Source organism: Dama dama, chromosome 3 (genome assembly GCF_033118175.1).
Source record: "Dama dama isolate Ldn47 chromosome 3, ASM3311817v1, whole genome shotgun sequence".
Classification (NCBI taxonomy): domain Eukaryota; kingdom Metazoa; phylum Chordata; class Mammalia; order Artiodactyla; family Cervidae; genus Dama; species Dama dama.
Genome location: NC_083683.1, coordinates 19,798,123 through 19,825,192, shown reverse-complemented (window position 1 = coordinate 19,825,192; position 27,070 = coordinate 19,798,123). Strand labels below are relative to the sequence as shown.

The 27,070-nt window shown below is 45.9% G+C and overlaps 1 protein-coding gene across 1 annotated transcript in view; it reads right to left on the bottom strand.

Moving 5' to 3' along the window:
• Positions 1-207: 207 nt before the first annotated feature.
• Positions 208-27,070, bottom strand: part of TPH2 (tryptophan hydroxylase 2) — a 109,637-nt gene continuing 82,774 nt past the window's right edge. Inside the window, exons 9-11 of the mRNA XM_061121901.1 lie at positions 15,662-15,757; positions 2,246-2,379; positions 208-2,116 (exon numbers count right to left, since the gene is read on the bottom strand). Of these exons, the coding sequence (XP_060977884.1) occupies positions 1,942-2,116; positions 2,246-2,379; positions 15,662-15,757 (405 nt within the window). The 3' untranslated portion in view covers positions 208-1,941. The remainder of the gene's footprint in view (positions 2,117-2,245; positions 2,380-15,661; positions 15,758-27,070) is intronic.

Sequence of the window (27,070 nt, the reverse complement as noted above, 5' to 3'; positions counted from 1 at the left end):
TATATTATCAAGTGTGAAACAGATCGCCAGTCCAGGTTAGATGCATGAGACAAGTGCTCGGGGCTGGTGCACTGGGATGACCCAGAGGGATGGGATGGGGAGGGAGGTGGGAGGGGGACTCAGGATGGGGAACACATGTAAATCCATGGCTGATTCATGCCAATGTATGGCAAAAACCACTACAATATTGTAAAGTAATTAGCCTCCAACTAATAAAAATAAATGGAAAAAAAAAAACTCCATTGTTTTGAGAATCCTTCAAAAATGAAAGAGCCTCAATCATCAAGATAACCAAGAGTCAAAAGTCTGATTTCTCATTGTAATTTTACCTCACTCTGATGTATATTTTAATTTTCTCATATTCTTCCTGAATATATTTAGTCCCAAAATTTCTGACCTGTAACAGGCCATGCAACAGTATGAGTTAGTTTGAAATTTTATGCAACTTCCTATTTAAAGAAAATCCTTGGAAGTAAATATTTTAGAATTGCTACCTTAAAAGTTATTCTGTCATCTTACTCTTCTCTCCTTTTTCTCATCCTCTCTTTCCCCCACCCAGTATTCTGTGCTACTAAAGCAGACTAGAGGAACGATGATTGCATTTGTTAAGGGAGTCAGAAGCTAAAATTCATTCACTCATTCAGCAGTTATTTGTTCACTTGATCACCTGACTATAAGCAAGGGATGACTGAGGCTTGCAGCGCAGCGTTCCCTTCCCACTGCTGGAGGGCGGTCGCTTTGCCATGTTCTGTCAGTCACCGCGGTACAGCAGTGACTCGGCTCTGTGTACACATACATCCCCTCTTCCCTAGATTTCCTTCCTGGGCTACATCACTCTCATTGACCTAAATTTGCCCAAACTTTGGACAAGTGGCCGGACTCCCAGAGACCTAGCCTGATTTGGGGTTGTGAGGGGAAACATCTGTGCTGTTGTCAATCCTTGATCACAAGCCAAGTCCTGTTTACTGATAACATTAGTTCCGATAAGCATTACTTTCCCTTCTGTGACTACACGTCATAAATTACACACATACACCAAGCTGAATGTCTTAGCAATCCAAAAGTGAGATGTGAGGGGCTGTTCACATGGATGCATGGCTAACTGCTACTCTGAGCAAATCACTTAACTCTCTGTGACTCAGTTTCTGCACCAGAAATCAAAGCTCTGTGAAAATTGTTATTCTCCAAGAGAAATGGGTTAAACACCTGAGCAGAATAGTCACTTTATTCCAGCATAAAATTCACAGTCCCAAGATTTATTCTCTACTGTTTAGTCTTTCCTAATGTCCACCCTGGAAGTATTTTCTTCCAAAATACTTTGGGAAGCTTGCCACAACTCAGTCTCCACAAGGTCAATGCAACCTACATATTCTATGTGTGAAAAGTTCACTTTTCTTACATTGTATAAATAATCATCCTGAAAACCATTCCAACTAGTGTGTTCACTATCCATTTTTGAAAGAAAATACTGAATCTTTTAGTAAGGTGATAAGAAGTTTCATACAATTCTGGGTTTATCTCAAACAGTGCTGTGAAAACACTCACACTGGAGAAAATAAACAGTCTCACTGCTATTTTCATTGTATCTAATGAACACAAAGGAAAGGCTAGGATCTGAGAAAGGAAAGGTCACAAGCTAGAGTCAGAAGAGGGCTATTTGTTACCAATTTTCAACAGCTGCAGTTTGGCTAAGGACACTAAGCCGGAACGTCAAATTTATTTAAGACATTTAAACCTGCTTCATACAATGAGTGGCTCTCTACCATTGGGCTCTTTATGGTGTTTCACACATTATCACAGTAAGTTACAAGTAGGTAGGAATACACAGAACTGCGTGCTTACTAGCCAAGCCATGACACAGAAAGCTATTGGTGTTATATGACACTGAATTGTTGTTAAGCCCCCGAAACATCATGCTGGCGGTGACACGGGTCCCAGGCATCAAATCCCCAGATACTGGTTCATTTTGTTCAAGGCATCACACACGGTGTTCAAATCGCTGCGGAGGTCCTGCACCACATTCTCAATACTCCTGGTGTCTTTCAGAATTTCAATACTCTGAGTGTAGGGATTGAAGTAGACTGAGAAGGGACGGGTAATTGACTTTGCGAAGTCCCTGCAAAATAAACAGAACAGAGAAGAAAATGGGATCAACCCTCATAGGTTCAAGAGACAGATATAAGGAAGGAACAGAGCCAGCAAAATAAAAAGTCATGTTCTCCAGATGGAAGCAAAAGAAATTTACCTCATCTTTTCTTTGGCTTCTTCAAAACTTTCTGAAACAAAGTAGGCTTCCTGGAAGGTGGTGATAAGGCATTCCTGCAAGCAGGTTGTCTTTGGGTCAAAGGCTTTCACACACGCCTTGTCGGAAAGAGCATGCTGGAAAACACACCGTGAAACCTGTTAAAGTCCCGGATGAGACTGCCGCCAGCTCACACTCCTCCAGAGCAGCTCAGTCCTCCCACAGAAATGCCCGGTCACTCATCCACCGTGGCAGGGGGACCCTCCCCACAGAACTGCCCAGTCATCCACCGTGGCCTGGGGACTCTCCCCATAGAAATGCCCAGTCACTCACCCACCGTGGCACGGGGACCCTCCCCACAGAACTGCCCAGTCATCCACCGTGGCCTGGGGACTCTCCCCATAGAAATGCCCAGTCACTCATCCACCATGGCAGGGGGACCCTCCCCACAGAACTGCCCAGGTATCATCCACCATGGCCTGGGGACTCTCCCCACAGAGCTGCCCAGTCACTCATCCACCGTGGCCTGGGGACTCTCCCCACAGAACTGCCCAGTCACTCATCCATCATGGCATGGGGACTCTCCCCACAGAACTGCCCAGTCACTCATCCACCATGGCCTGGGGAATCTCCCCATAGAAATGCCCAGTCACTCATCCACCATGGCATGGGGACTCTCCCCACAGAACTGCCCAGTCACTCATCCACCATGGCATGGGGACTCTCCCCACAGAACTGCCCAGTCATCCACCATGGCCTGGGGAATCTCCCCATAGAAATGCCCAGTCACTCATCCACCATGGCCTGGGGACTCTCCCCACAGAACTGCCCAGTCATCCACCATGGCCTGGGGACTCTCCCCACAGAACTGCCCAGTCACTCATCCACCGTGGCATGGGGACTCTCCCCACAGAAGTGCCCAGTCACTCATCCACCGTGGCATGGGGACTCTCCCCACAGAACTGCCCAGTCACTCATCCACCATGGCATGGGGACTCTCCCCACAGAAGTGCCCAGTCACTCATCCATCATGGCATGGGGACTCTCCCCACAGAACTGCCCAGTCATCCACCATGGCCTGGGGAATCTCCCCATAGAAATGCCCAGTCACTCGTCCACCATGGCCTGGGGACTCTCCCCACAGAACTGCCCAGTCATCCACCATGGCCTGGGGAATCTCCCCACAGAAGTGCCCAGTCACTCATCCACCGTGGCCTGGGGACTCTCCCCACAGAACTTCCCAGTCACTCATCCACCATGGCCTGGGGACTCTCCCCACAGAACTGCCCAGTCATCCACCATGGCCTGGGGAATCTCCCCACAGAAGTGCCCAGTCACTCATCCACCGTGGCCTGGGGACTCTCCCCACAGAACTGCCCAGTCACTCATCCACCATGGCATGGGGAACTCTCCCCACAGAACTGCCCGGTCACTCATCCACCATGGCATGGGGACTCTCCCCACAGAAGTGCCCAGTCACTCATCCATCATGGCATGGGGACTCTCCCCACAGAACTGCCCGGTCACTCATCCACCATGGCATGGGGACTCTCCCCACAGAAGTGCCCAGTCACTCATCCATCATGGCATGGGGACTCTCCCCACAGAACTGCCCGGTCACTCATCCACCATGGCATGGGGACTCTCCCCACAGAACTGCCCAGTCATCCACCATGGCCTGGGGAATCTCCCCACAGAAGTGCCCAGTCACTCATCCACCGTGGCCTGGGGACTCTCCCCACAGAAGTGCCCAGTCACTCATCCACCATGGCATGGGGACTCTCCCCACAGAAGTGCCCAGTCACTCATCCACCGTGGCCTGGGGACTCTCCCTGAGGCAGAGGAAACGGGCTGTGAAGGGTTTTGTTTGGTTGGTTGGTTGTGTTGAAGTCTCTTAGTAGCTGAGGGGACAAAAAGGAGATAACGGTATTATTTTATTTACTATTAACCAAATTCATACTGAAAGACCGTTCAGAGCTGGAACCCCACAGAATGTGCATGCGTGCATGGTCATGTCAGATTCTGTATTCTGTAGCCACGGTCTGTAGCCCACCAGGCTCCTCTGTTCATGGGATTTCCCAGGCAAGAACACTGGAATGGGCTGTCATTTCCTCCTCCAGGGGATCTTCCTGACCCAGGGACCAAAACTGCCTCTCCTGCATCTCCTGCGTTGGCAGGCAGATTCTTTACCACTGCGTCACCTGGGAAGCCCAACTCCACTGAAATGAAATTTTAAATCTATGCTATGAATAGAAACAGGAGAGAGAACAAATATGGTCTTAAATGTATTGCTATAAGCAATGGACTGGAATTTCCCTTAAATGGCAGAAGTAATAATTACCTGCGTGCAGAGGTAATTGGGACTCTGACTGAACTATTTGTGGACTCACTGTGAGACATTCTGAGGCCAGGTACTATGATTCAGCAGAGGCTGCAGTGGGCCTGAATATTTGAGGATACATGCAAAGCATTCATTTACCTTCCCTCAAGCACAGCAGAGCAATATACAGCAGATAAATATTGCCAGGTGGGAAAAAAAAGAGCTAATATTAACAGCTATACTTATGCTCAGAGCAGACATGACAGACACAGGAAAGCTAATGCAGGGCCTCTGCGAACCATCATCAGCCCTGTTCGGGTCACTCCATGACTGACGCTAAGAACAGCAAGCAACGATGAATGGTCGTATTCAGGATAAATCCAGTGATGCTAAAAGTTAGCACTCATTTCCTGCCACCTGCGTGCGTATAGCCCCTGGATCTGTGGTTCTCACACAGAATGTGCCTGAGACCACTGAGGAGCCTGTAGAAAACGCAGAAACCCAGGCCTCAGTTTTATTTGGAAGGTCCGAACAAATCCCAGAAGTCTGCATTTGAAAGGCATCCACGGTGATTCAGACAGGTGGTTGTAAATTATATTTTGAGAAACACCCCTTTAGATTCTTTCCTTCTTAATTTAAATGATAAACTGGTCGGGAGAGAGAGGCAGAGAGAGAAAAGGTAGCAGAAACAGCCTTGAACTGAGAGTTAGAAAACCTATTCGCAGGGCAGGAACGGAGACACATGGAGACTGGACTTGTGGACACAGAGGGGGCTGAAAGGGTGGGATGACTTGGGAGTTGGAATCGGCATGTATACACCACCATGTGTGAAATAAATAGCTAGTGGGCATGGGGTGGGGAGGTGCGAGGGATGCTCAGGAGGGAGAAAGAGAAAGAGAGAGAGAGAGAGAGAGAGTGTGTGTGTGTGTGTGTGTGTGTATGAATAGAGAGAGAGAGAGAGAGAGCTAGCGAGAGAGAGAGAGAGAGAGAGCAAGCTGATTCACACTGCTGTCCAGCAGAAATCAGCTCAATCCTGTGATGCGTTTATTCTCCAATAAAATAAATAAATAAGAATAAGTGGTGAATCACAGAGAAAGAAAGAAGAGAAAACTTGGACTCTAGTCCAGGCGTTGCTGCTAACTGGGTAAACTTGGCAGATGATTTCACCTCTCTGGGTCCCCATTTCCTGCGTGTCCATGAACAGTCTGGGCTGGCTGATTTCTGAAGACACTCTATTCCAGTCTCTGGTCCACCCAAAGCACTTCTCAATCTCTAACTGCTAAGGTTTTCCCGGAGAAACACTGAAAAACCTTTCCTGTTCAATATTCCTGGTGCATTCCCGCAACAATTTCACAATGCTTGAAATGATTTGTAGCCGTCTATGAAGAAGACTGTGGTTCCCTAAGTGTGAAAATACAATAGTGAACCCAAGGACGGGTGAGAGAAAGGGCACATGGTCCTACCCTGGGTGAGATTTGCTTTCCCGCCAAGTCCCATTGTCCAAATCAATGCAGATGTGAATCAGGGAATGCACAGGGCCCCATCGAGTGAACTAATTTTTTCTTGGCCCACAGAACAACTTCATTATATGTGGAAGGTCACTACACCAGCACATGCATTTGTGCTATATTCAAGGCAGTGCAGTGAACATCAGGGGATTCGGGGTTCCACATGACTAATAATTCTGTCCACATTTTTAAAACGACTTCACAGTTTCAAGAAACAAAATGTGCTTTGATGAGAGTTGTTGCTCCTCTTGGGGATGGTTTTGATTCCTGTCTCCTGTACAATGTCACGAACCTCCGTCCATAGCTCTTCAGGCACTCTGTCTATCAGATCTAGTCCCTTAAATCTATTTCTCACTTCTACTGTATAGTCATAAAGGATTTGATTTAGGTCATACCTGAATGGTCTAGTGGTTTTCTCCACTTTCTTCAGTTTCAGTCTGAATTTGGCAATAAGGAGTTCATGATCTAAGCCACAGTCAGCTCCCGGTCTTGTTTTTGCTGACTGTATAGAGCTTCTCTGTCTTTGGCTGCAAAGAATATAATCAATCTGATTTCGGTGTCGACTATCTGGTAATGTCCATTTGTAGAGCCTTCCCTTGTGTTGTTGGAAGAGGGTGTTTGCTATGACCAGTGCGTTTTCTTGACAAAACTCTATTAGCCTTTGCCCTGCTTCATTCTGTACTCCAAGGCCAAATTTGCCTGTTACTCCAGGTGTTTCTTGACTTCCTACTTTTGCATTCCAGTCCCCTATAATGAAAAAGACATCTTTTGGGGGTGTTACTTCTAGAAGGTCTCGTAGGTCTTCATAGAACTGTTCAACTTCAGCTTCTTCAGTGTTACTGGTTGGGGCATAGACTTGGATTACCGTGATACTGAGTGGTTTGCCTTGGAAATGAACAGAGATCATTCTGTCGTTTTTGAGATCGCATCCAAGTACTGCATTTCGGACTCTTTTGTTGACTATGATGGCTACTCCATTTCTTCTAAGGGATTCTTGCCCACAGTAGTAGACATAATGGTCATCTGAGTTAAATTCACCCATTCCAGTCCATCTTAGTTCGCTGACCCCTAGAATGTTGACATTCACTCTTGCCATCTCCTCTTTGACCACTTCCAATTTGCCTTGATTCATGGACCTAACATTCCAGGTTCCTATGCAATATTGCTCTTTACAGCATCAAACCTTGCTTCTATCACCAGTCACATCCACAACTGCGTGTTGTTTTTGCTTTGGCTGCATCCCTTCATTCTTTCTGGAGTTATTTCTCCACTGATCTCCATCCTAAAGGAGATCAGTCCTGGGTGTTCATTGGAAGGACTGATTTTGAAGCTGAAACTCCAATACTTTGGCCACCTGATGCGAAGAGCTGACTCATTTGAAAAGACCCTGATGCTGGGAAAGATTGAGGGCAGGAGGAGAAGGGGACGGCAGAGGATAAGATGGCTGGATGGCATCACTGACTCAATGGACATGGGTTTGGGTGGACTTCGGGAGTTGGTGATGGACAGGGAGGCCTGGCATGTTGTGGTTCATGGGGTTGCAAAGAGTAGGACATGACTGAGTGACTGAACTGAACTGAACTGCTGCTCCTCTGCAAAGAATAGGCCTCCTATTGGTCCCCCATGATTTCTGGAACTAGAGTTGCTTTCTTTGCAGCCATACAATCTGCATGCATTTTATTTAGTATGTTGCTCTAACTGTCCATTTATCCATCGGTACATACAAAAAGGAAGACAGTGCCTGCCTTAGTGTCCCTGATGCTTGCATGTTCCCACACTCGCATTGAGGTGCACTGGCAGAGAGGTAGCAGAAGAGGCTGTGTGAACGTTCAGGGCACGGCTCCCTTGGGGCTCCCTGCTGAGCCAGACTTCTCACTGGGCCAAGGACAAGCAAGGGAAGAGGAGGAAACTTATCTACCTAGGTCTGCAATGTGACAGGCCTTGGCTGCAACAGGACCGGAGGACCTTTAGCAGTCACCACGTGTAGAGAATGCCTCTGGTATACAATAACAGAGATCAAAATTAGTGTAGTTTTAGAAAAATGTGTCATATGATGATTCTACTAGATACTCAAATAAGCTCATCTCATCATTTTAACAGATAAGCGAGATGACAGTAGACCAAGAAAAAGCCCAGAAGGCAAGGTGCTCTGCCTCTAAGAGAAGTCAGTGCATTCACAGCATATGATTTGAAGCAAAGACCATTAGCTAAGATATCTCACACTTGACTAATACAATCATCAAAAGGACAACTGGAAGTTCATTGTTCTAAGCTTTCAACAATGTAGTCTATCCTCAAGATCCTGCTGCATCCAATAGCTGGTTATATGTTGGGGACCGCTCCATCCATGGAGTATGAGACCAGTTCTCCCCTGTGGCTGTTACCCAAGGATTAGCCTGGAAAATGAAGAGTCCAGAGTTGGGGAAGCAGCCACTGAGTGAGGCCAACAAAGGAGGTGGCAATCACACCAATAAATGTCTCACTTACTAGTGGGAAGTTCTGTGTGATGACCTCCAGGCACATCCATGCAGCCCATGAAGGGCCCCTGCTTCGGGAAACTAAAGCACAGCTCAAGGCTTATAGAATATCGGTCACGTCTCCACTGGTTCCACTGCTCAGTGGAGCAAAGGCCTACTGAGTTTGCTTCTCAACTCCTATCCACATCTCTCTGTAAGCCACCTTGGTCTTAGGGAACAAGTCTCACATTCTCTCCTCTGTGTCCAGAGTCGATTCTCTGTAAACATACAGCCAAACTGCTTGATGTCCCCAGGGAGCTCTGTGGTGAATCCTTTCCAAAGTGTTAAGAGTCTGATATCCTGAAGTCTGCAAAAATTAATCCAATTTCCTGCAGAGAGAGGCTTTCTAATGCTGAGAGAATCTGGCTGAGAGCTTTTTACTCTGAAGCCATTTTTAAAGTGCAGGAATGCTTGAGAATCACCTCCTCTCATCTACATCCTCTCTCAAAGGGCTGTTTTGGATTTATCCACAGGGCAAAAGGCTCACAGGACTAGGAGCCAGGAGACCTGGATTCTAAACATAGCTGTCCCAGAGGTTTACCAGATGATTGAAAATTCCCCAGGTTAGGATGCCATTTCCTCTTTGAGAAACTGCAAAGATTGTATCTACCTGAACTCTAAAGCTCTTCTTGCAATATGGTTCTAACAGGGCCTGCCATACACAGGGCTTCCCTGGTGGTTCAGATGGTAAAGAAACTGACTGCAATGCGGGGAAACTGGGTTCCATCTCTGGGTCAGGTAAATACACAGCCTTCGTACCATGGTCCCCTCCCTCCACCCCAACCCACATAAATTCACCATAGCAGCCTTTCCCATTGGGCCTGGGTATGGTCTTCCCACCCTCCCCAACAGAGATGGCCATTACCAATTAACTGACTTTAGTGCACGAATTTAAGACTTTTTTTTTTTTTTGCCTGTTCCAGTCTTTCAAATAGAAATTTCTTTTCAGCATCAAAAATTTCTCAGAGTTATTCCACCTCTGTAAGCCTATTCCAGTGTTCATCTGGAAAACGGGAATAGTTCCAGTGTCTATAACCCGGGAATGTGGTAAGGATTAAACGAAAAAATGCATGCAAAGTGTCGGGCAAGTGGGAAGCACTCTGTAAACTTGGTTATCACGGCTGCTTCAGGCTCCCAGTGATGCCTGGTGTACATATGCAGTGAGCCACACCTTCTTGCACTGGGGCAACTCTTCTGGAACCATCGAGAAAGATGCATGGCCCTAGCTATGAGACTGCCAGGTCCTAGACTGCAACAGTGCCGGGCCTGAGTTTATCAGCTTAAAATCTTCCTTCCTCCCAGCCACATGCCTTTGCAATAACACGGAGTTATTATCTCAGCTCTTCTAGATGTCAACCTGTGATCCTCACCCTCTATATTAGGACTGGTTAAAGTTGGGGAAAAACTCAAGTGTGAAGTCTAGGTAGTTTGGGCCCTAGATCCTAAATAAAAATTTACAAACACCCTTACACTCACACTACAATCATCTTTTCCTACATCAGAACAACAAACATATAATATAATAAGTATGTATGCATGTCTATAGTATTTTTTGAACCCCCCTTAAATGTTTTTCCTTCTAACTGAGCACAGCATGGTCACAACATCCCTACTGCCAAACTGAGTGTCACACTTTTTCATCAGTGATGTTGAAAGTTTCAGCAGTTTGAACAAGATTCCGGGGGCAGGAGGGGGCACTGGGACAAACTCCCTCAACAAGAAATCCCTGTGTAAAAGCCAAACACCCTTCTCCAGCGCCCACTGTCTGATCTTTGCTCTGTTCTTACGCACAGTGCTGCTTCGGGAAAGGAAGGAGGAAGGGAGGAAGCTCCCCGGGAGGAAGGGAGCTGGGAGCGGTCTGAACACAGTGCAGGCGGAGCAGCTCAGAGGCTCTCAGAGCCCAAGCTCCAGCCACCCCGCCAACACACTGGAAGACCCAGGGGAACACACAGGGGCCCTGGGCCGCCTCCACAGCCTGGCCGTAACGACCAGCCTCTGATCACCTCACAGAGTTGCTGCAAGTGGCCATAAATACAAATGATCGTAGTAAATATAAAGCTGTTCTGGGAATGCTGATGAACAGCTACGTAAATTCACCATGCAAGGATACCCTAAAACTAAAGCCAAAATATAGTAAATAAATTTTCAAAAACCACCAGCCTTGTCAAAACCTGAAAAGCAAAACAAATGTATTTGTATGTAATATTCCAGCGACACTTACGAGGTAGATGCCATTTGCCAAAAAAAGTATAATCTCTGTCCTTAAGGAAACAAAGAACTTATGCTCTTACCTGCAAAAAGGAAGGAGAAATTACCTTTCATTTTTGAGATGGATTAAGATGGTTGGATGGCATCACTGACTCAATGGGCATGATTCTGAGCAAATCCCGGGGGACAGTGAAGGACAGGGAAGCCTGGCGCAGTGCAGTTTACAGGGTCTCAAAGAGTCAGACACGACTTAACGACAGCAAACTTTTTGAGATAAGATTCAGTCAATTCATCAACTAGCAAGCAGTCCTTTACCCCCTAACAAGAACAACCTGCGCTGTTGCTTCTCTAGGAGGACTGGATTCAGCAAAGACCCATGTTCACCCCTTTCTTAGATTTTACCCCCTAAATACACAAACTTTCTTGAAAACTGAAACTTTCAGTTTTGAGCTTGTTGAGTAAAAGAAGTGAAGGAATGAGTGAATAATAAATTTTTTAAATGACAGTCATACAGTTAAGTCAACTCTGAGATAGAAAAAGAATAGAAAAAGGAAAGAAACACGCTAGACTGTGAGTGAACAGCAAGAATTATCCCATTTTCAACCTTTTGTAAAGTCAGTTTTCCAGATGATCTAGCTCATTATCAACTGCTCCCCACAGCGATGAAGGTTTGGAAAGGTCCTTCCCAAGTACACTTCTGGAATTCCTAAAAGCACATCACAGAAAAAATGACTAGAACAAGAGAGGGAGAGCAATCACTGCTGAGATGTTTTTGATATCCTTTATAGTTAGCAGATGTATGGTAGTTTTTATAAGCACTTCCATATTTATTTCCTTTATATCTTCAAAGATAAAAAATAAGCACTGTCAAAAAATACGAAGGAAAAATGAAAGGTATCCTTCAAACTATAGAGACACTGCTTGGAAGTACTTGGGCAACTCTGAAGTGCAACATTTATTCCTGAAAACCGAGCCTCTTAAAACACACATTTTAAAATGTGCCCAGTTCAAGAAAAGAAGAAGAATTGTGGAGAGTTATGTAAAAGTTAGAAGGACTACACCAAAACTTCTGACAACTTACCCAGAATGGACTATAACTGGAACAGCAAAAACAGATTTTACTGCAAAAGGTAACTACATTCAAAACTGCATTAATAGGCAGGTTTGTACAGGAATTATTATAATGCTGTTAATAAAGTTATCCCCACCTGGGCTCAAAACTATCATCTGTTCATGCAAATAAAAGTTGGACAGATGTATTCACAAGTGCTAGGAGAGGACCCTAGACACTCAGGCCAAGGTGAGCAGGGATGGGGTAAGGGTAGGGCAAAGCTAAGACACCAGGGAAAGCTCTTGTGTTATGTATTCTCTGCAAACAGTCAGAAGACATTTCAGAGAGAAAGAATTTCTGAGTTGTAAAAATGGTCCAAATAGCAATCATAGGGATGTTGGAGTGTTGAAATATGGGAATGGAAGAATGCTAATGACCAGAGCTGATGGACCAGAACAAGAAGATTCACGGCAGACAATGCCCTTCAGTGTCCATGTTTCTGGCTGATTTCCATTTCCAGATGACTCGATCCGTACCGACGGAAACAAAAACAACAGATTCACCCGAGTGCTGCCTACACATGCCTCGTTAACCAGACCAGAGGACCCTGACAAAAGTTGGGGCAATGAGAGATTTGTTTCCTTTTTTTTCTGGTGTCATTTGTAAGCCCTCTGAGAAGAATGTAAATAGATGTAACTCAAGAGCTACATCATTTTCTGACTAATTCTTTTTTCTAGGAAATCAAGAAAGAGTCTGTAGAAGGCATGGGTCACACAGGGAGATGACATCACACTATGACTTGTGAGCTTTGAGATCAACCCCAAATGGATGTTTTTGTTGTTGAGAACTTAGAAAAAAAAATTTTTTTCACCACATCATATCAGGCCTTTGTTATGTTGAATATTATTGTCTGTTCCAGAGAGGCCTGGCCTCACAGCTCCCGTAACAGGCCAGGCTCTGAGGAGGGCACACTCACGGCGCGGTCTGTGGGCTGATCCAGCACCTCCCCTCCCTTTCCCACTCCTCCAAGTCATCCTCCCCTCTCCTCCAGAGTCATCCTTCCCACTCCTCTGGAGTCATCCTCCCCACTCCTTCGGAGTCATCCTTCCCACTCCTAGGGGGTCATCCTTTACACTCCTCCAGAGCCATCTTTCCCACTCCTCGGGGGTCATCCTTTTCACTCCTCCAGGGTCATCCTTCCCACTCCTCCAGAGTCATCCTTCCCACTCCTCAGGGGTCATCCTTTCCACTCCTCCAGAGTCATCTTTCCCACTCCTCGGGGGTCATCCTTCCCACTCCTCCGGGGTCATCCTTCCCACTCCTCCGGGGTCATCCTTCCCACTCCTCCAGAGTCATCCTTCCCACTCCTCAGGGGTCATCCTTTCCACTCCTCCAGAGTCATCTTTCCCACGCCTCGGGGGTCATCCTTTCCACTCCTCCAGAGTCATCCTTCCCACTCCTCCAGGGTCATCCTTCCCACTCCTCCGGGGTCATCCTTCCCAGTCCTCCAGAGTCATCCTTCCCACTCCTCTGGGGTCATCCTTCCCAGTCCTCCAGAGTCATCCTTCCCACTCCTCCAGAGTCATCCTTCCCAGTCCTCCAGAGTCATCCTTCCCACTCCTCCAGAGTCATCCTTCCCACTCCTCCAGAGTCATCGTTCCCAGTCCTCCAGAGTCATCCTTCCCACTCCTCCAAAGTCATCCTTCCCACTCCTCTGGGGTCATCCTTCCCAGTCCTCCAGAGTCATCCTTCCCACTCCTCCAGAGTCATCCATCCCAGTCCTCCAGAGTCATCCTTCCCAGTCCTCCAGAGTCATCCTTCCCACTCCTCCAGAGTCATCCTTCCCACTCCTCTGGGGTCATCCTTCCCAGTCCTCCAGAGTCATCCTTCCCACTTCTCCGGAGTCATCCGTCCCAGTCCTCCAGAGTCATCCTTCCCAGTCCTCCAGAGTCATCCTTCCCACTCCTCTGGGGTCATCCTTCCCAGTCCTCCAGAGTCATCCTTCCCACTCCTCTGGGGTCATCCTTCCCAGTTCTCCAGAGTCATCCGTCCCAGTCCTCCAGAGTCATCCTTCCTAGTCCTCCAGAGTCATCCTTCCCACTCCTCCAGAGTCATCCTTCCCACTCCTCTGGGGTCATCCTTCCCAGTCCTCCAGAGTCATCCTTCCCACTCCTCCAGAGTTATCCGTCCCAGTCCTCCAGAGTCATCCTTCCCAGTCCTCCAGAGTCATCCTTCCCACTCCTCCAGAGTCATCCTTCCCAGTCCTCCAGAGTCATCCTTCCCACTCCTCCAGAGTCATCCATCCCAGTCCTCCAGAGTCATCCTTCCCAGTCCTCCAGAGTCATCCTTCCTAGTCCTCCAGAATCCGCATAGGCGGCAGCACCCTCGTCAGGGAGGCTTCCCAAGCATGGCCGAAAATGTGACAGGTGCATTCGTCACACTGCCTGTGTTACCTCGGTTGTTTGTCTCCTGCACTAGAACGTTACCTGCTTGTAGCAGGGCCCCAGGTGCTGGGCTCAGATCCTGGAGCTCACACCGCCTGGACTCGGGGCCACCTCCGACACTCACTAACTGTGGAACCTTCAACACGCTCCTTACTGACCTTTACCCCTCTGTTCCTCACCTGTGATGACGATGTTACTTATCCTACTGTGTTGCTAGGAGAATTAAGTGGGTTAATAAGTTTCACCTTAAATTCTAAGGTTTATTGAAGTGTCTTTTGAGAGAGCTATTATCTTTTTCATATTCTTATTCTTCATCATGACTATCTGTCTTTGTATCCTCAATGCCTGGCACAAGTACACGGTGCATAGTAGGTGCTCAACCAAATATCTGAGAATTGAATGACACCATAAAGTGAGTGGACTGAATAAAACTACAGCTAAATCACATTTTTCAAAAGTACAAACATCTGAAAAGCTCTAGTAAACATACACATCCCAGGATAATAAATATCCTATAAGGATAAAGAATATCAATATTCAAAATAAAAACCCTAGGACTGTTCATAATCCTGACCTCAGTGTGAGTAATCAAAGAAAGATTAAATTATTTTCAGTACCATTTCCAGATTAGATAACACAATGCATTCTAAATTCATCAAAACTTCCTATCCCCCAGTAGTATACAGATAGAAATTCTTAATTAACCAGAATAGTTAAATGATCAGAATGTCCCAGACCTCAACATTTCTGAACAAATTATTCTACTGTATTTTAAGGCAAAAAAAAAAAAAAAAAGTATATATATACACACCATCCATTAGGCATCACTGCCCATGTTAGATACCTCTCTGACCACATGTACATTTAAGTGTTTTTTTTAAATTGTACATGTCCATAAATATTTTAATTTACATCAGTTGTGAAGAAGCTAAAATGAGCTCAAAATCCCCTTTGGAAAGTAGATGCTAGGGAATCCATGGGAGCCATGAGGGTGACAGAATTGAGAGTAGCCAAGCCACCCTCACAAAGAAATTTTATATCAGTGGGATCACTGCTAGCTCAGTGAGCACTTTTCAGCACCATATTTAGGCCAGTCATTTGTTACCCAACATCTGAGCATACATTTGTCATTCCTGTTGATTCGGGCACATGGCTGCTCATCCATTTGAGTCACACCACAAACCCAGAAAGGCATGACCCATTTTCAAAAGTGTAAAAAGTCAGGTCAGCACCCACATATGAGGTGCCAAGTCCTCTGTACTAAATATTTATGGGGTATCTGTGAGTAGAGAGACTCAGACAGACGAATCAATATTTTCTGTGACCTTGAACTAGTTTGCTCGGGAAGGATATTTTGCTCACAGCTTCGTACCTTTAATTCTCCAATGGAGGAAAGCAGTCCAGCGCCATATGCCCGCAGCTGCCCTTCTTGTTTGCAAAGGCCAAACTCAATCGTGAAGAAATAGCACTGCAAAAAAAATGTGTTTAATGGACACACATCCAGTGAACTGGGCAACAAGTTCTTCTGTAAAATAAAAGGGCGCCCAAAATAAAATGGTGCCCTGTGCATAATTTCTTTAGCACTGTCAATGTAAATGCATCTGAATCAACATTTATTGACATTATTCTCTTGCCTAATAATCCCTCCCTAGATTAAAGGTATATGGGAAAAGCGTTAACTGCTAAGAGTCTTATTTTTCCTCGATTCAGAAACCCTATGAGTCAAATCGTATCCCTTGCAACAATTTTAAAATTTAAAAAAAAAACAGATTTATAGAAAATTAATCTGTCACAGTGATAATGCCATAAGAATATGCTACTATATTTACTAAGTTGTGGTTCAGTAACATAAATAAATCTGTGTAAATGTGGAAAAATAACTTAGAATTCAACGATCCCAAACTGATTTTTACAGTTGGTTTATTCATTTAGCAAACATTTGTTGAGTTCCTACTATGTGCCAATGCTCGGTAAAGAATTGTGGTGAAGAAGCCAGGAGAGTCCAAGAAAACAAGTGTATGCCTTCCAAATTACCATTTTCTTTAGCAAAATCTTAAACGGATGCCAATGTATGCACTTATATGTGTGTGTGCATGCATGCTAAATCACTTCAGTCATGTCTGACTCTTTGCGACCACCTGGAATGCAGCCCAGCAGGCTCCTCTGTCCATGGGATTTCCCAGGCAAGAACACTGGAGTGGGCTGCCATTTCTTTCTCCAGAGGATCTTCCTGATCCAGGGATCAAACCCACGTCTCCTGCACTGGCAGGCAGATTCTTTACCACCAGGAAAGCCCACATACTTACACACGCATACATTAAATACATATAGTAAGAACCATTTCATTGACCCACGTTTTAACTTCATCGACTACTGCAGCTTCCCCAAGATACTAGAATCTACACTTGCTTCTGTTAAGTTCCTACAAATCAACCTAGATAAACAGAAATCTCTGTACAATCAAGCGACTCACAATGCTCTTGAGAGGAGCTGAAGTTACATTATTTGTGCTCTAAAAGTAAAGTGAGAGGCTGACAATGAGCAATAAAAAAATGCATCAAATTAACGCTGTTCTATACCAGTGATGATGGAGCAACAAAGGTGCTGAGAAAGAGAATTTAAACACCCCTGAAAGGGAGAGAAAACCACAATTATTTCTAGCCTGTGGCAGTTTGCTCTGCTTCTATTTGGAGGTTAAGACGTCCCTTGGTTCCCAAGCATTTTATATTTTTATTACATGTGGATGACCTCTGAACTGGAGCGGCCAGTATGCTGGCACCCTGGACTGCACCTCAAGGACTGCTCATTCCAGGTCACAGTGCTGAACCTCTGGAGGCAAAATTTCCTTTCCTGACTCATCTCCCCAAGAAGCTAAAATCACAGCCCTTCTTACCTTGTCACCACCCACAGCACCTACCAGCCTCCTCTTTATCCTGTTCTGACTTGGCTTTCTTTTCAATCACATCATTTTTTGACATGGATTTTCATTTGTATATGAAATGTACTATTTGTCATCTGTTTCCCCCATAACATTATCAGCTCCATGAGAGCGGTATCCCTGTCTGTTCATCTAGAACAGAGGTTCCCACTCTCAGCAGGATTGACGCATTGGGGTGGCTAGCTCTTTGTTCTGGGGGGCTGTCCTGCACTTTGCAGCTTCCCTGGTCTCTGTCCCCATTAGTCCTCTGATGCCAGTAGCATCCCACCCCACTTGTAACAAGCAATAACATGTCTCTAGACATTGAGAAATATTCCAAGAAGGTCAAAATCGCTCCTGGTTGAGAACAACTGATGTAGAATAGTGTCAGAATCATGATAAGAGCTCAATAAATCGCTGGTGAATAAATAAATAGTGAATGAATTATTTCTAAATTAGGCTTTTTGTAAGGCAGCAGGACCTAGAGGAAGGAAACACATGAGGCGACCCGAGTCCGATTGTCATATGTGATTGGCTATGTGACCACAACCTCCCTGCGCTGTAGTTTTCCTGCCTGTGACAACCATCCATTCATTCATCTACTTATTCTACAAACACTCCTACAAATCTGTGTATGCCAGACTCTGCTCTACAGAGAACAAGGGAACAAAGTGCCCCATCCACGAAGCAGGCATGCTACAGGGGTGAGACAGACAAAACAAAATCAGTATACAGGGACTTCCCTGATGGCCCAGTGGTTAAGAATCCACCTTGCAATTCAGGGGATGTAGGTTCGATTCCTGCTTGGGGACCTAAGATCCCACATGCGTGGGGCAACTAAGCCCATGCACTGTGACTGTGGCCCACCCGCCACAACCAAAGAATCCACATACCGCAGGTGGGCGCCCTCACATGAGGTAACTGAGACCCAATGCAGCAAATAATAAATAAAAGATTAAAAATATGTTAGACAATAATGTCAGGTGAAATCTGCTATATAAATCACAAAATCATGTGACATTCTGACATCAAGCAGAGGATACAGCTGTTTTAGATGGAGGGGTCAGGGAAGGCCTACCTGCGGGAGGGATATTTAAGCTGCAACTTGCTTGCAAATGGCCCTTTCTTTAGGACATGAAAAGGCCAGTTGTATAAAGACTACGAGAGTGTTCCCAGTAGACAGCCAGTGCAAAGAACCTGAGTCAGACATATATCTGTATTTCCAAGGGTGTCAGGAAGCTATTGGAAGGTCTGAGGCAGGAGAAAGATGTGTTCTGCTTTCCTTTTCCAAAGATCATGTTGGTGCTGGGTAATGAATAGATTGTAGGGAGGCAACAGTGGAAGCAGAGAGACTATTGGAAGGCAGTTGCAGCCAAGAGACAAGGCTGGTAAGCCACTTCGAACTTGACTTCGGCCAGGGGTAGGAGGAGGTTGGGAGAAGTCAGTGTCACAGAGGCCTCAGGAGAAGATCCAAAATAAGAGATGTTAAGATGTGTCATGAGATGAATCAAAATAAAAGGATGTAATGTATAGCATAGGAAATACAGTCAATAATACTGTAATAACTCTGTATGGTGACATATGGTAATTAGACATGGTGATAATCATGTTGTAACGTATAGAAACATTGAATCATTACATTGTATATATGAAACTAATATAAAACTGTAAGTCAAATACACTTCAATTGCAAAGGAGAAAGAATAGTTAAAATACAATCCTCAAGTGAGTCCTCAAAAATCTTTGTACAATCCTGGGCACAAAGGAGATGTGATCATACAGTCATAGAATGGGAGGACTGGAAGTTCAGCTTCTTTAACAAAAGGAAAACTCAAGTTTAAGGAGATGAAGTGATTTATCCTGGATCAGTCTAGATGGTGATATTTAAAAGATCCAGAGCTCAGTGTTGTATGAGCTCAACATCTGTCACATTTTAAAGTTTCCAGGTAAAAGATTAATAGATGCATGATTTTCCCTTACAACCAAAAAATAATTTTAAAAAAGGTGGGGGGGAATGAAAGGCTAAATCAGGAAAACTACAACCTCATGACACCTTAGTATGTTTTTGGTTGATTTCTCTAATTTATGCTGCATCTATAGCACATGATGTGAAATCCTTAGAGTCTTAACATTAACTACAGAAGAGTTTGTGAAACAAAAAAAAACGTGGAGCCAGCTACAGGAGCACTTAGGTCAGCCTGTAACACGCATTTTTAATTTTCTGTATACTACATCAGCGCATACATAATCCATCATCATGATTATGATCTAAACCAAAGTAGGCTGAGAGAGCCCCTGAGAAAATCTGCTACACCATATTCACATGGTCTTCACATAGACCTGGCATCCCAACCTAGCATGAGGCAGGAACTGAAAGGTCTGAAAATTCTAAGCTAAAGCGATCTTGGGTCCTTGTGCTTCTAGAACTGGAGTCACCTCAGAGGAAAGAACCTCTGGGTTTCTTCCTCCTTGTTGTTTGAATGCTCTCGGGCCCCATCCCTTATCTGGGAATCCTTCCAGAAACTCCGACCGTACACAGTTCCACCTGCTCGTTCCTTACCTGCCTTTCTCTCTGGTTTCCTGCTCTCCTCCACCAAGGAATGAGCTGAGATGCTGCTTCCGCAGCCTTTGCTCCCCAAAGAATCAGACCTTCAGCTTTGACACAGCTTTCTGTTTGCAGCTCCATGTGTGGCTAACAGATCAAGAGGAATGGTAAAGTGTACCTGAAGCTGAGGTGTTGGCAACATTTGAATTATGGACTTGCTCAGGGTAATTTTTCTCTTTCTGTTTCTAATGCCTTAAAATGCATTAGGTGGAGACCTCAAAATGCAGAAGACCCTGAGCACATCAGCAGCGGGGAGGAGAGGGCAATGACACACTCTTCTGCCTGGTGGTCTATTTCTTTTTTGCGGCCAAGCCACGCAGCACGTGGGATCTTAGTTCCCCTACCAGGAATCGAACCTGCTCCCCTTCATTTGGAAGCATGTAGTCTGAACCTCTGGACCACTGGGGAAGCCCCTGCCTGTTTTTTAAATGCAAAGCCTATTTAGAGTTGGACTGGATGACCCCTGCAGACCCTTGAGAATTCAAGGGTAGCTAATCAGTCCTTGAAACTTAAGGAAGTAGAATTTGTTTTCCGCAGAGCACTCACCAGATGTGGATCTGCAATATATTCCCTAGAGACTTAACAAATAAATATCCTACCTATTATTTAAAAAAAGCCAAAAACTGAGCCCTAAAAGAACTCCTGTAAAAGAGAGAACTGCAGAGTCTTGGCCACTAATGCCTTTTAAACAGAAACAAATAATAATACTAAGACTAACACCTCCCAAATTGAAGGGTACCTTTCATCAAAGCTGACGTTCATGAATTCAAGTTTTACATACCACTAATTATATGTAATTATTTATAAATATTTTATTTGAATATAATTACACATAATCATTAACTGAAAACCAAAACAAGAATGATAGATCGGACCTCTTCCCTAGAAGAAAAGCAGAGTCATTTACACACACAGTCATTAGGCAGAAGGGAGTCTGAGTGACAGAGTGAAGTCCAAACGCAGCCAGCGGATGAGCTAGCAGCGAGGCACTTCGGAACATGAGCTAGGTCGCCCAATGCTGCCATCTTCAGATCACGACTGGTAGGACACCATTCTGGCGGACGCTCTGGCCTCGTCAAAGGGCCGCAGGGAGAGCAGGCAGGAAGAGGCCACTGACACTGGGCACGTCGGCAAATCCACCTGATTGCACACGCGCGTGTGCTCACGCTCAGTCAGGGCCAGTCCTTTGCGACCCCACGGACTGTAGCCCGCCAGGCTCCTCTGCTCATGGGACTCTCCAGGAGAGAATACTGGAGTGGGTTGCTGTTTCCTCCTCCAGGGGATCCTCCCCACCCAGGGATGAAACCCATGCCTCCTGTGTCTCCTGCATTGGTAGATGGGTTCCTTACCCCCAAGCCACCTGGAGAGCCCTGAGCCCACATGATGATTTACAAAAGGACATGCTGCCATACCCTTCTCGTGTTTGGTATTAGACATCTGACGCTCTCGCTAAGGCACATACTCCAATTAAACAGTGCACATCCGTGCAAGCTCTGTCGTTTCTCTTTGCGACCCTGTGGACTGTAGCCCACTGGGCTCCTCTGTCCATGGAATTTTCCAGGCAAGAACAGTGGAGTGTGTTGCCATTTCCTCCTCCAGGGGACTAAAGAGATGTACACCTTTTTCAAGGGCTTTCCCAGGTGGTGCAGTGGTGAAGAATCTGCCTGCTAATTCAGGAGACCCTAGAACCCTGCTGGTTCGAGAGACACTTCCTGGGTCAGGAAGATCCCCTGGAGGAGCAAATGGCAACCCACTCTGGTATTCTTGCCTGGAATTTTCCATGGACAGAGGAGCCTGGCATTCTACAGTCCACGGAGTCACAAAGAGTCAGACATGACTAAGCATGCATGAACACGTTTCTCTCTTGATGAAAAAGAAATTTATAGTTCTGATCTTTCTCTGGAAGAGTTCTTTTGCCTCCTACTTTCCCATCTCTCTGCATCCCTTGAAATAATTATATAACCTCTTCCTGAGACTCAGTCTGCATTCTTAAATTAGATTTAAATGGTGCACAGTCCTAGGAAGATGCCCAAATATCCTACTTCTTTCATTTTGTTCAGGAAATTTGTTTATACACATCATTTAATAAATGCTTGAAGGGGCTTCCCTGGTAGCTCAGTGGTGAAGACTGTGCCAGTGCAGGGGACACAGGTTCGATCCCTGGTCCAGGAAGATCCCACATGCTGAGCAACTAAGCCCAAGCACCACAACTATTGAGCCTGTGCTCTGAGGCCCAGGGAGCCGCAACTACTGAACCCCGAGCACCCCACAGCCCATGCCACAACAAGAGAAGTCCCCACAATGAGAATGCACGCACGACAACCAGAGAGACGTCCACACTGTAAGGAAGACCAGCACAGCCAAAAATGTTAAATAAATGCCAAGTGAGGGACGTATATTCTCTACCACCGTCACTGAAAATGTGGGGTTTTTTGAGCTGGTAGCACATACTTCTAAGTAATCACATACATCATTTCACATCTGGAATTCCGTCATCCACACATACAGGACAGACAAGAGACAAGAAGCGAGCAAAGAATGTTTAAAACAGCCCTAACTGAGATGTGCTAAACATAACAAAAAAGTTATGTGCTAAACTTGATTTGCTTTACATATAAAAGAATCCCTCAGGCCCTCACTCAGATGCCATTTATCCATGTCTAGTATACAGTTCAAATAAACTTCAGATATGTAGCTTCTAAGTCAACACCCTGACATGAGAGGGGAACAAGAAAAATATACAAAATGCAGATCTGACGGAGAAACACAATATTTGGTGCTTGGATAAACAACCCTTAACACTTTCATACTTGAAGTTTTCACCTAACAGCAGAGCTCAATCATGACACTAACAGCGGAGGAGGAGGGTGGAATGCATTGAGAGAGTAGCATTAGAACATGTACGTCCCCATGTGTAAACAGGTAGCCAGCGGGAAGTAGCTGTGTATCAGAGGAGCGCAGCACGGTGTCTGCGACAGCCTGGGGGTGGGTGGGGGATGACGGGGTGGGAGGTTCAGGAGGGAAAGGATGTGTGCACCCTCACGGCTGACTCACGCTGCTGTAAGGCAGAAGCCAGCACAACACTGTAAAGCAATTCTCCTCCAGTTAAAGATACATTTTTTTAAATGAAAAAGATAATAGCGAAACAGCCAGTGGACCTCCAGTTTAACAACATGTCCACACATATGTCATCTTGCTACAAATCTGCTACCTGACTACTAACTGAATAGAGTAGCTATTATTATTTCCATTGTACAGATGGGAAAGCTGAGTCTCAGTGATCCAGGAGTCTTCCCAGGTTCCTGGACCCACGGCTGGCAGAGCTAGGAGTCAAGCTCCAGCTTCCTAACCTCAGACCCCACATTCTTTCCTCATCAACAGGTGCACTTACAGAAGCAGAGCCACTCCCAGTCCGCCACACTAGCACAGAAGCCCTTGTTGAAATATTGAGATACGTCCAGAACAGGTATAAACCCCTGTGAACCCTCTCCAGAGGCCCCCAGCCAACCAGGCTCCTCCAGCCCTCTTCCAAGCTCTGACGCCCCCACCCTTCCCCTCACTACCACTTCTTCATGATCTAGAAAATAAGGTCTTAATACCTACGAAGCTTGGACCTACTGTACCCTGATCCCACACAGGACTGATGAGCGTCGTTCTCTTTTGTACCTACGTCATCCCAGAAAGGAAGAAGGCCACACAAAGATGCTCTTATACCGGGGGTCCGCACCTCAGTAAGTGCAGTTAAAAATGCAGAAAAAGAGCCCTGTGTCTCACAGCCTCCCTTTCTCTAACATCTTTCCACCGAACGACTAGCATGTCAAAGATGACACTAGAAAAACTGTTGAGAAAATGAAGAGGATCCAGGATCCCAGTCACTCCTCTACCACTTGTTGCCAGCTGCTAGAGTTTGGATTTTAGCCACATTGAATTTCAGTCTACAAGCAGGAAGTACCTTCACACCTATAGCCAAAATTCCCTTAATCTTGAATAAATTGCAAATAATAGTAGGATTGGGACAGGAATGAGGTTTGATAGATAAGGGGGAAGCTCTGAGATGGACATGCGAAGGCAATACAAACCCACATGGGGAACAAAAATGAAAGTGCACGCTGCCCTACTTAAGCCATACAGGCCATCAGTCAATGTCACAAGGTAGAAAACTCTCCAGACATCCATTTTTATTGTAGTTTCTTTGACCACTTAAACTGTCAACACTCCAAGAGTCACGTATAAAGTCAAATCACACTAGGGTGCAATGATTATTACCCCCAGGCTTTGTTTGCAGAGCAAGTGTTCCTGGCTGGGCACAATCTCTGGAACTTAGCTTCAGAAAAGCAGGAAGTGGGGGAAGTGGTGGTTTGCAGTCTTCATGAGCTGACCCTGGGCTACTTCTGGGTGAAACAAAAGTGTAAGAAATGCTAGACACTTAGAGCTGGAAGACACTGGTCTTTTGCAGTCCCAGGCTACAGCCACTCTGTAACCACAGGCCATCCGCACCCCATCTCGAAGCCTCCCGCTGGTAAAAGGAGTGTTTTGGCAAAAGTCTTCCGCTCCGTGTTCATGGGTTTGGGGGCCAGCTGCTGTCTAGATTCTAGTACCATCATCCAGATGACTGCAGGATTAGAACCACACTCAGATCTCCACACTCATATGTTACCACGAGCCCCTAAATGAAAACCACTATAGCAGATCACAACTTATTACATTTTTTAAATTTATATTTGCCCAGTTAAGCTCGACTGGAGATTACAGAAGTGGTTAAAGATACGGTCTCAAGAAAGGGACAAGACAAACAGGTAGACAAGACATATAATAAAAACAACAACAGCAGTAATAAAGTTCTGCTGCTGTGATGCCATCCCAAATTTCTGTCTTGAAACTGCAGCATGGCTTATCTGTCTCAGAAGACGAGGAATATGAAGCTTCTGCTGGACTTTGAAGGATAAATGGGACCTCAGACGAGCTGCTGGAAAGAGCAACTAACATCAAGGGCCTAGGGACGGGTGATATTTGGGAACCCAAAACGTGAATAACAGGAAGTTAAAGGTAAATCAGATTATGGAAAGGATCGGCTCACAGGCTCCACTAGGGTAGCAAAGACTGCCTCATTTGCCAGTGGTTCTCCTCAAACCAAGACAGACAAACAGAAGCTGAGAAAAAGAGGAAAGCTGGGATCTGAGTATCGTCTTGTCAGCTTGAAGACAGTGACCCTGAATTGTGAAAACAGCATACACTGTCTTAGGCTAAGAACAGCCACAGAATGAATTAAAATGTAAAAACCTGAGCTCTGAGGAAACATTATGGCAAACCTTGTGGAAAATTGATCATCAAATACAAGAGGCACATCCATAGGGAGAATAAAAAAAAGTCAGCAGAAAACAACTTTTATTGAAAAATACATCGACATAGGCGATTTTCAAGCAGCACTGTTTTCAGCAAGATTTTTCTGTGTGTTTAACTACCCTTTCCTCTATCTTTTGGGTTGCTTACAAGAACAAATGGATGATTTGTTTAAGTGCCCTCTGACTGTTTCAGTTTTATGGCCCCTTGTTCAGCTTATCTGAGAGGATTTTCAACTTCAAATACCACCTGACTTGGAACCATTTTACACTTACAAGTTTTTATATCAGGCTTTAATGGCATTTTTTAATTAGAAAAAGAAAAAAAAAAATGTCTCATCCCCTGGCTCCTGCCCATGGACTAACAGGAATGACAGGCATTCACCCAACATCTGGGCCACCTTATTGGTGCACGCCTAAACTCCAACAGGATCCACTCCACAGCCTCCACCCCCAGGGCTCAATATCAGGTCACAAGGGCCTCATGGTGTCCCAGTTACAAGTCACCAGCCTAGGGTGCAGGTCACACTTCATATGGCACAAAAGTCCCTCAGGACTTCCCCGGTGGTCCAGCAGTTAGAATGCACCTGTCAATGCAGGGGACACGGGTTCAATCCTGGTACGGGAACTAAGATCCCACATGCCTTGGGGCAACTAAGCCCACGTGTGTGCCACAAGTACACCATCCAGGCTCCAGAGCCCACCAACCTCAACTACTGGGCCCTCAAGCTGCAACTACTGAAGTCTGAGCGCCCCAGAACCCATGCTCTGCAATAGGAGAAGCCACACAATGAGCAGTCCACACGCCACTACTAGAGAAAGCCCACCCAGCAAAAAGATCCAGCACAGCCCCAAGCAGAGAAAGACAGAAGAAAAGACCCTCAAGGACTTGGGCCCCTGCCTCCTGCAGCCTCATCTGCAGCCTGCCCTCCCTCCCTGCCGCCCACCCTGCCACCGCCCCTGGCCCCAAAAACTACTTGCAGCTGTGTGGATGGACGTGCTCCTTCCAGCTTCCCACCTAAGCCTTAGAACACTGCCCTCCCTCTGCCAGGGATGCTCTTGTCATGGCTCAGCCCCTCTGCCTACTTCCTGCTGGTCTGCCCCAAGAAGATGCGCTTACAGAGCCAGACGGAAACTTCCAGTCTTCCTGCCACCCCCTCCTCCAGACTCGGGTCAAGGCTAGAGTCTGCCTTGCTTTTGCCGTTGCTGCTGTTTCACGGCTGGTCTCCTGCCCCCGACCTGACATGTAGCGGGCGCTTGGCAAACACTGAAGGCAGGGAGGAAAAAGTGAATGGAGAAGAATTTCCCAGCAGGCCAAGCCAACAGGGTCCACACCAATCTCCCAGATCAGTAAGTACTCCCCTCAGCACCCTTTCCAATGTTACAGACTCTTTGAAAAGATGAAACTCCCACGACTGTAGCCATCAAATCATTTTTAGCCTATACCTTCAGAAACGGATCGGTCCCTTGACCTCTCTCTACACCTCATTCACCAAAAGCCGAGGGTCCTCCAAGCCAGTGAGGAAGGAGGGGGGCCTTCGGGACCCGGCATGCAGGCTGATTGGCAGGCGTCTCCTTCTGGAAGCTGAACAGGCCTGTGGTTACGTGACTTCTGGCCTCCATCATCTGAGAGGAAAGCATTTCAGTTTGCTGTTTCTAAGACTGTAGCCGACTGGAAATAAGCCAAGAAAAACGCTAACTGTGCTTGGTCAGAGTATGGAGGAGTTTGTGCTCACTCCAGCCCTCGAAGTACCCTAAGCATCTTCTGAACCTTCAGGTCTTTGGGTTCACAAATGAAAAGCTGGTGTTACATTCAGTATTACTGCTTGGACCCTAGATTACTGCATGAGCCTCACTGAACCATCTCCAAAACAAAGTGATCTACAGAGTTTGGCTCTCTTCTTTTAGGGCAATTCCATC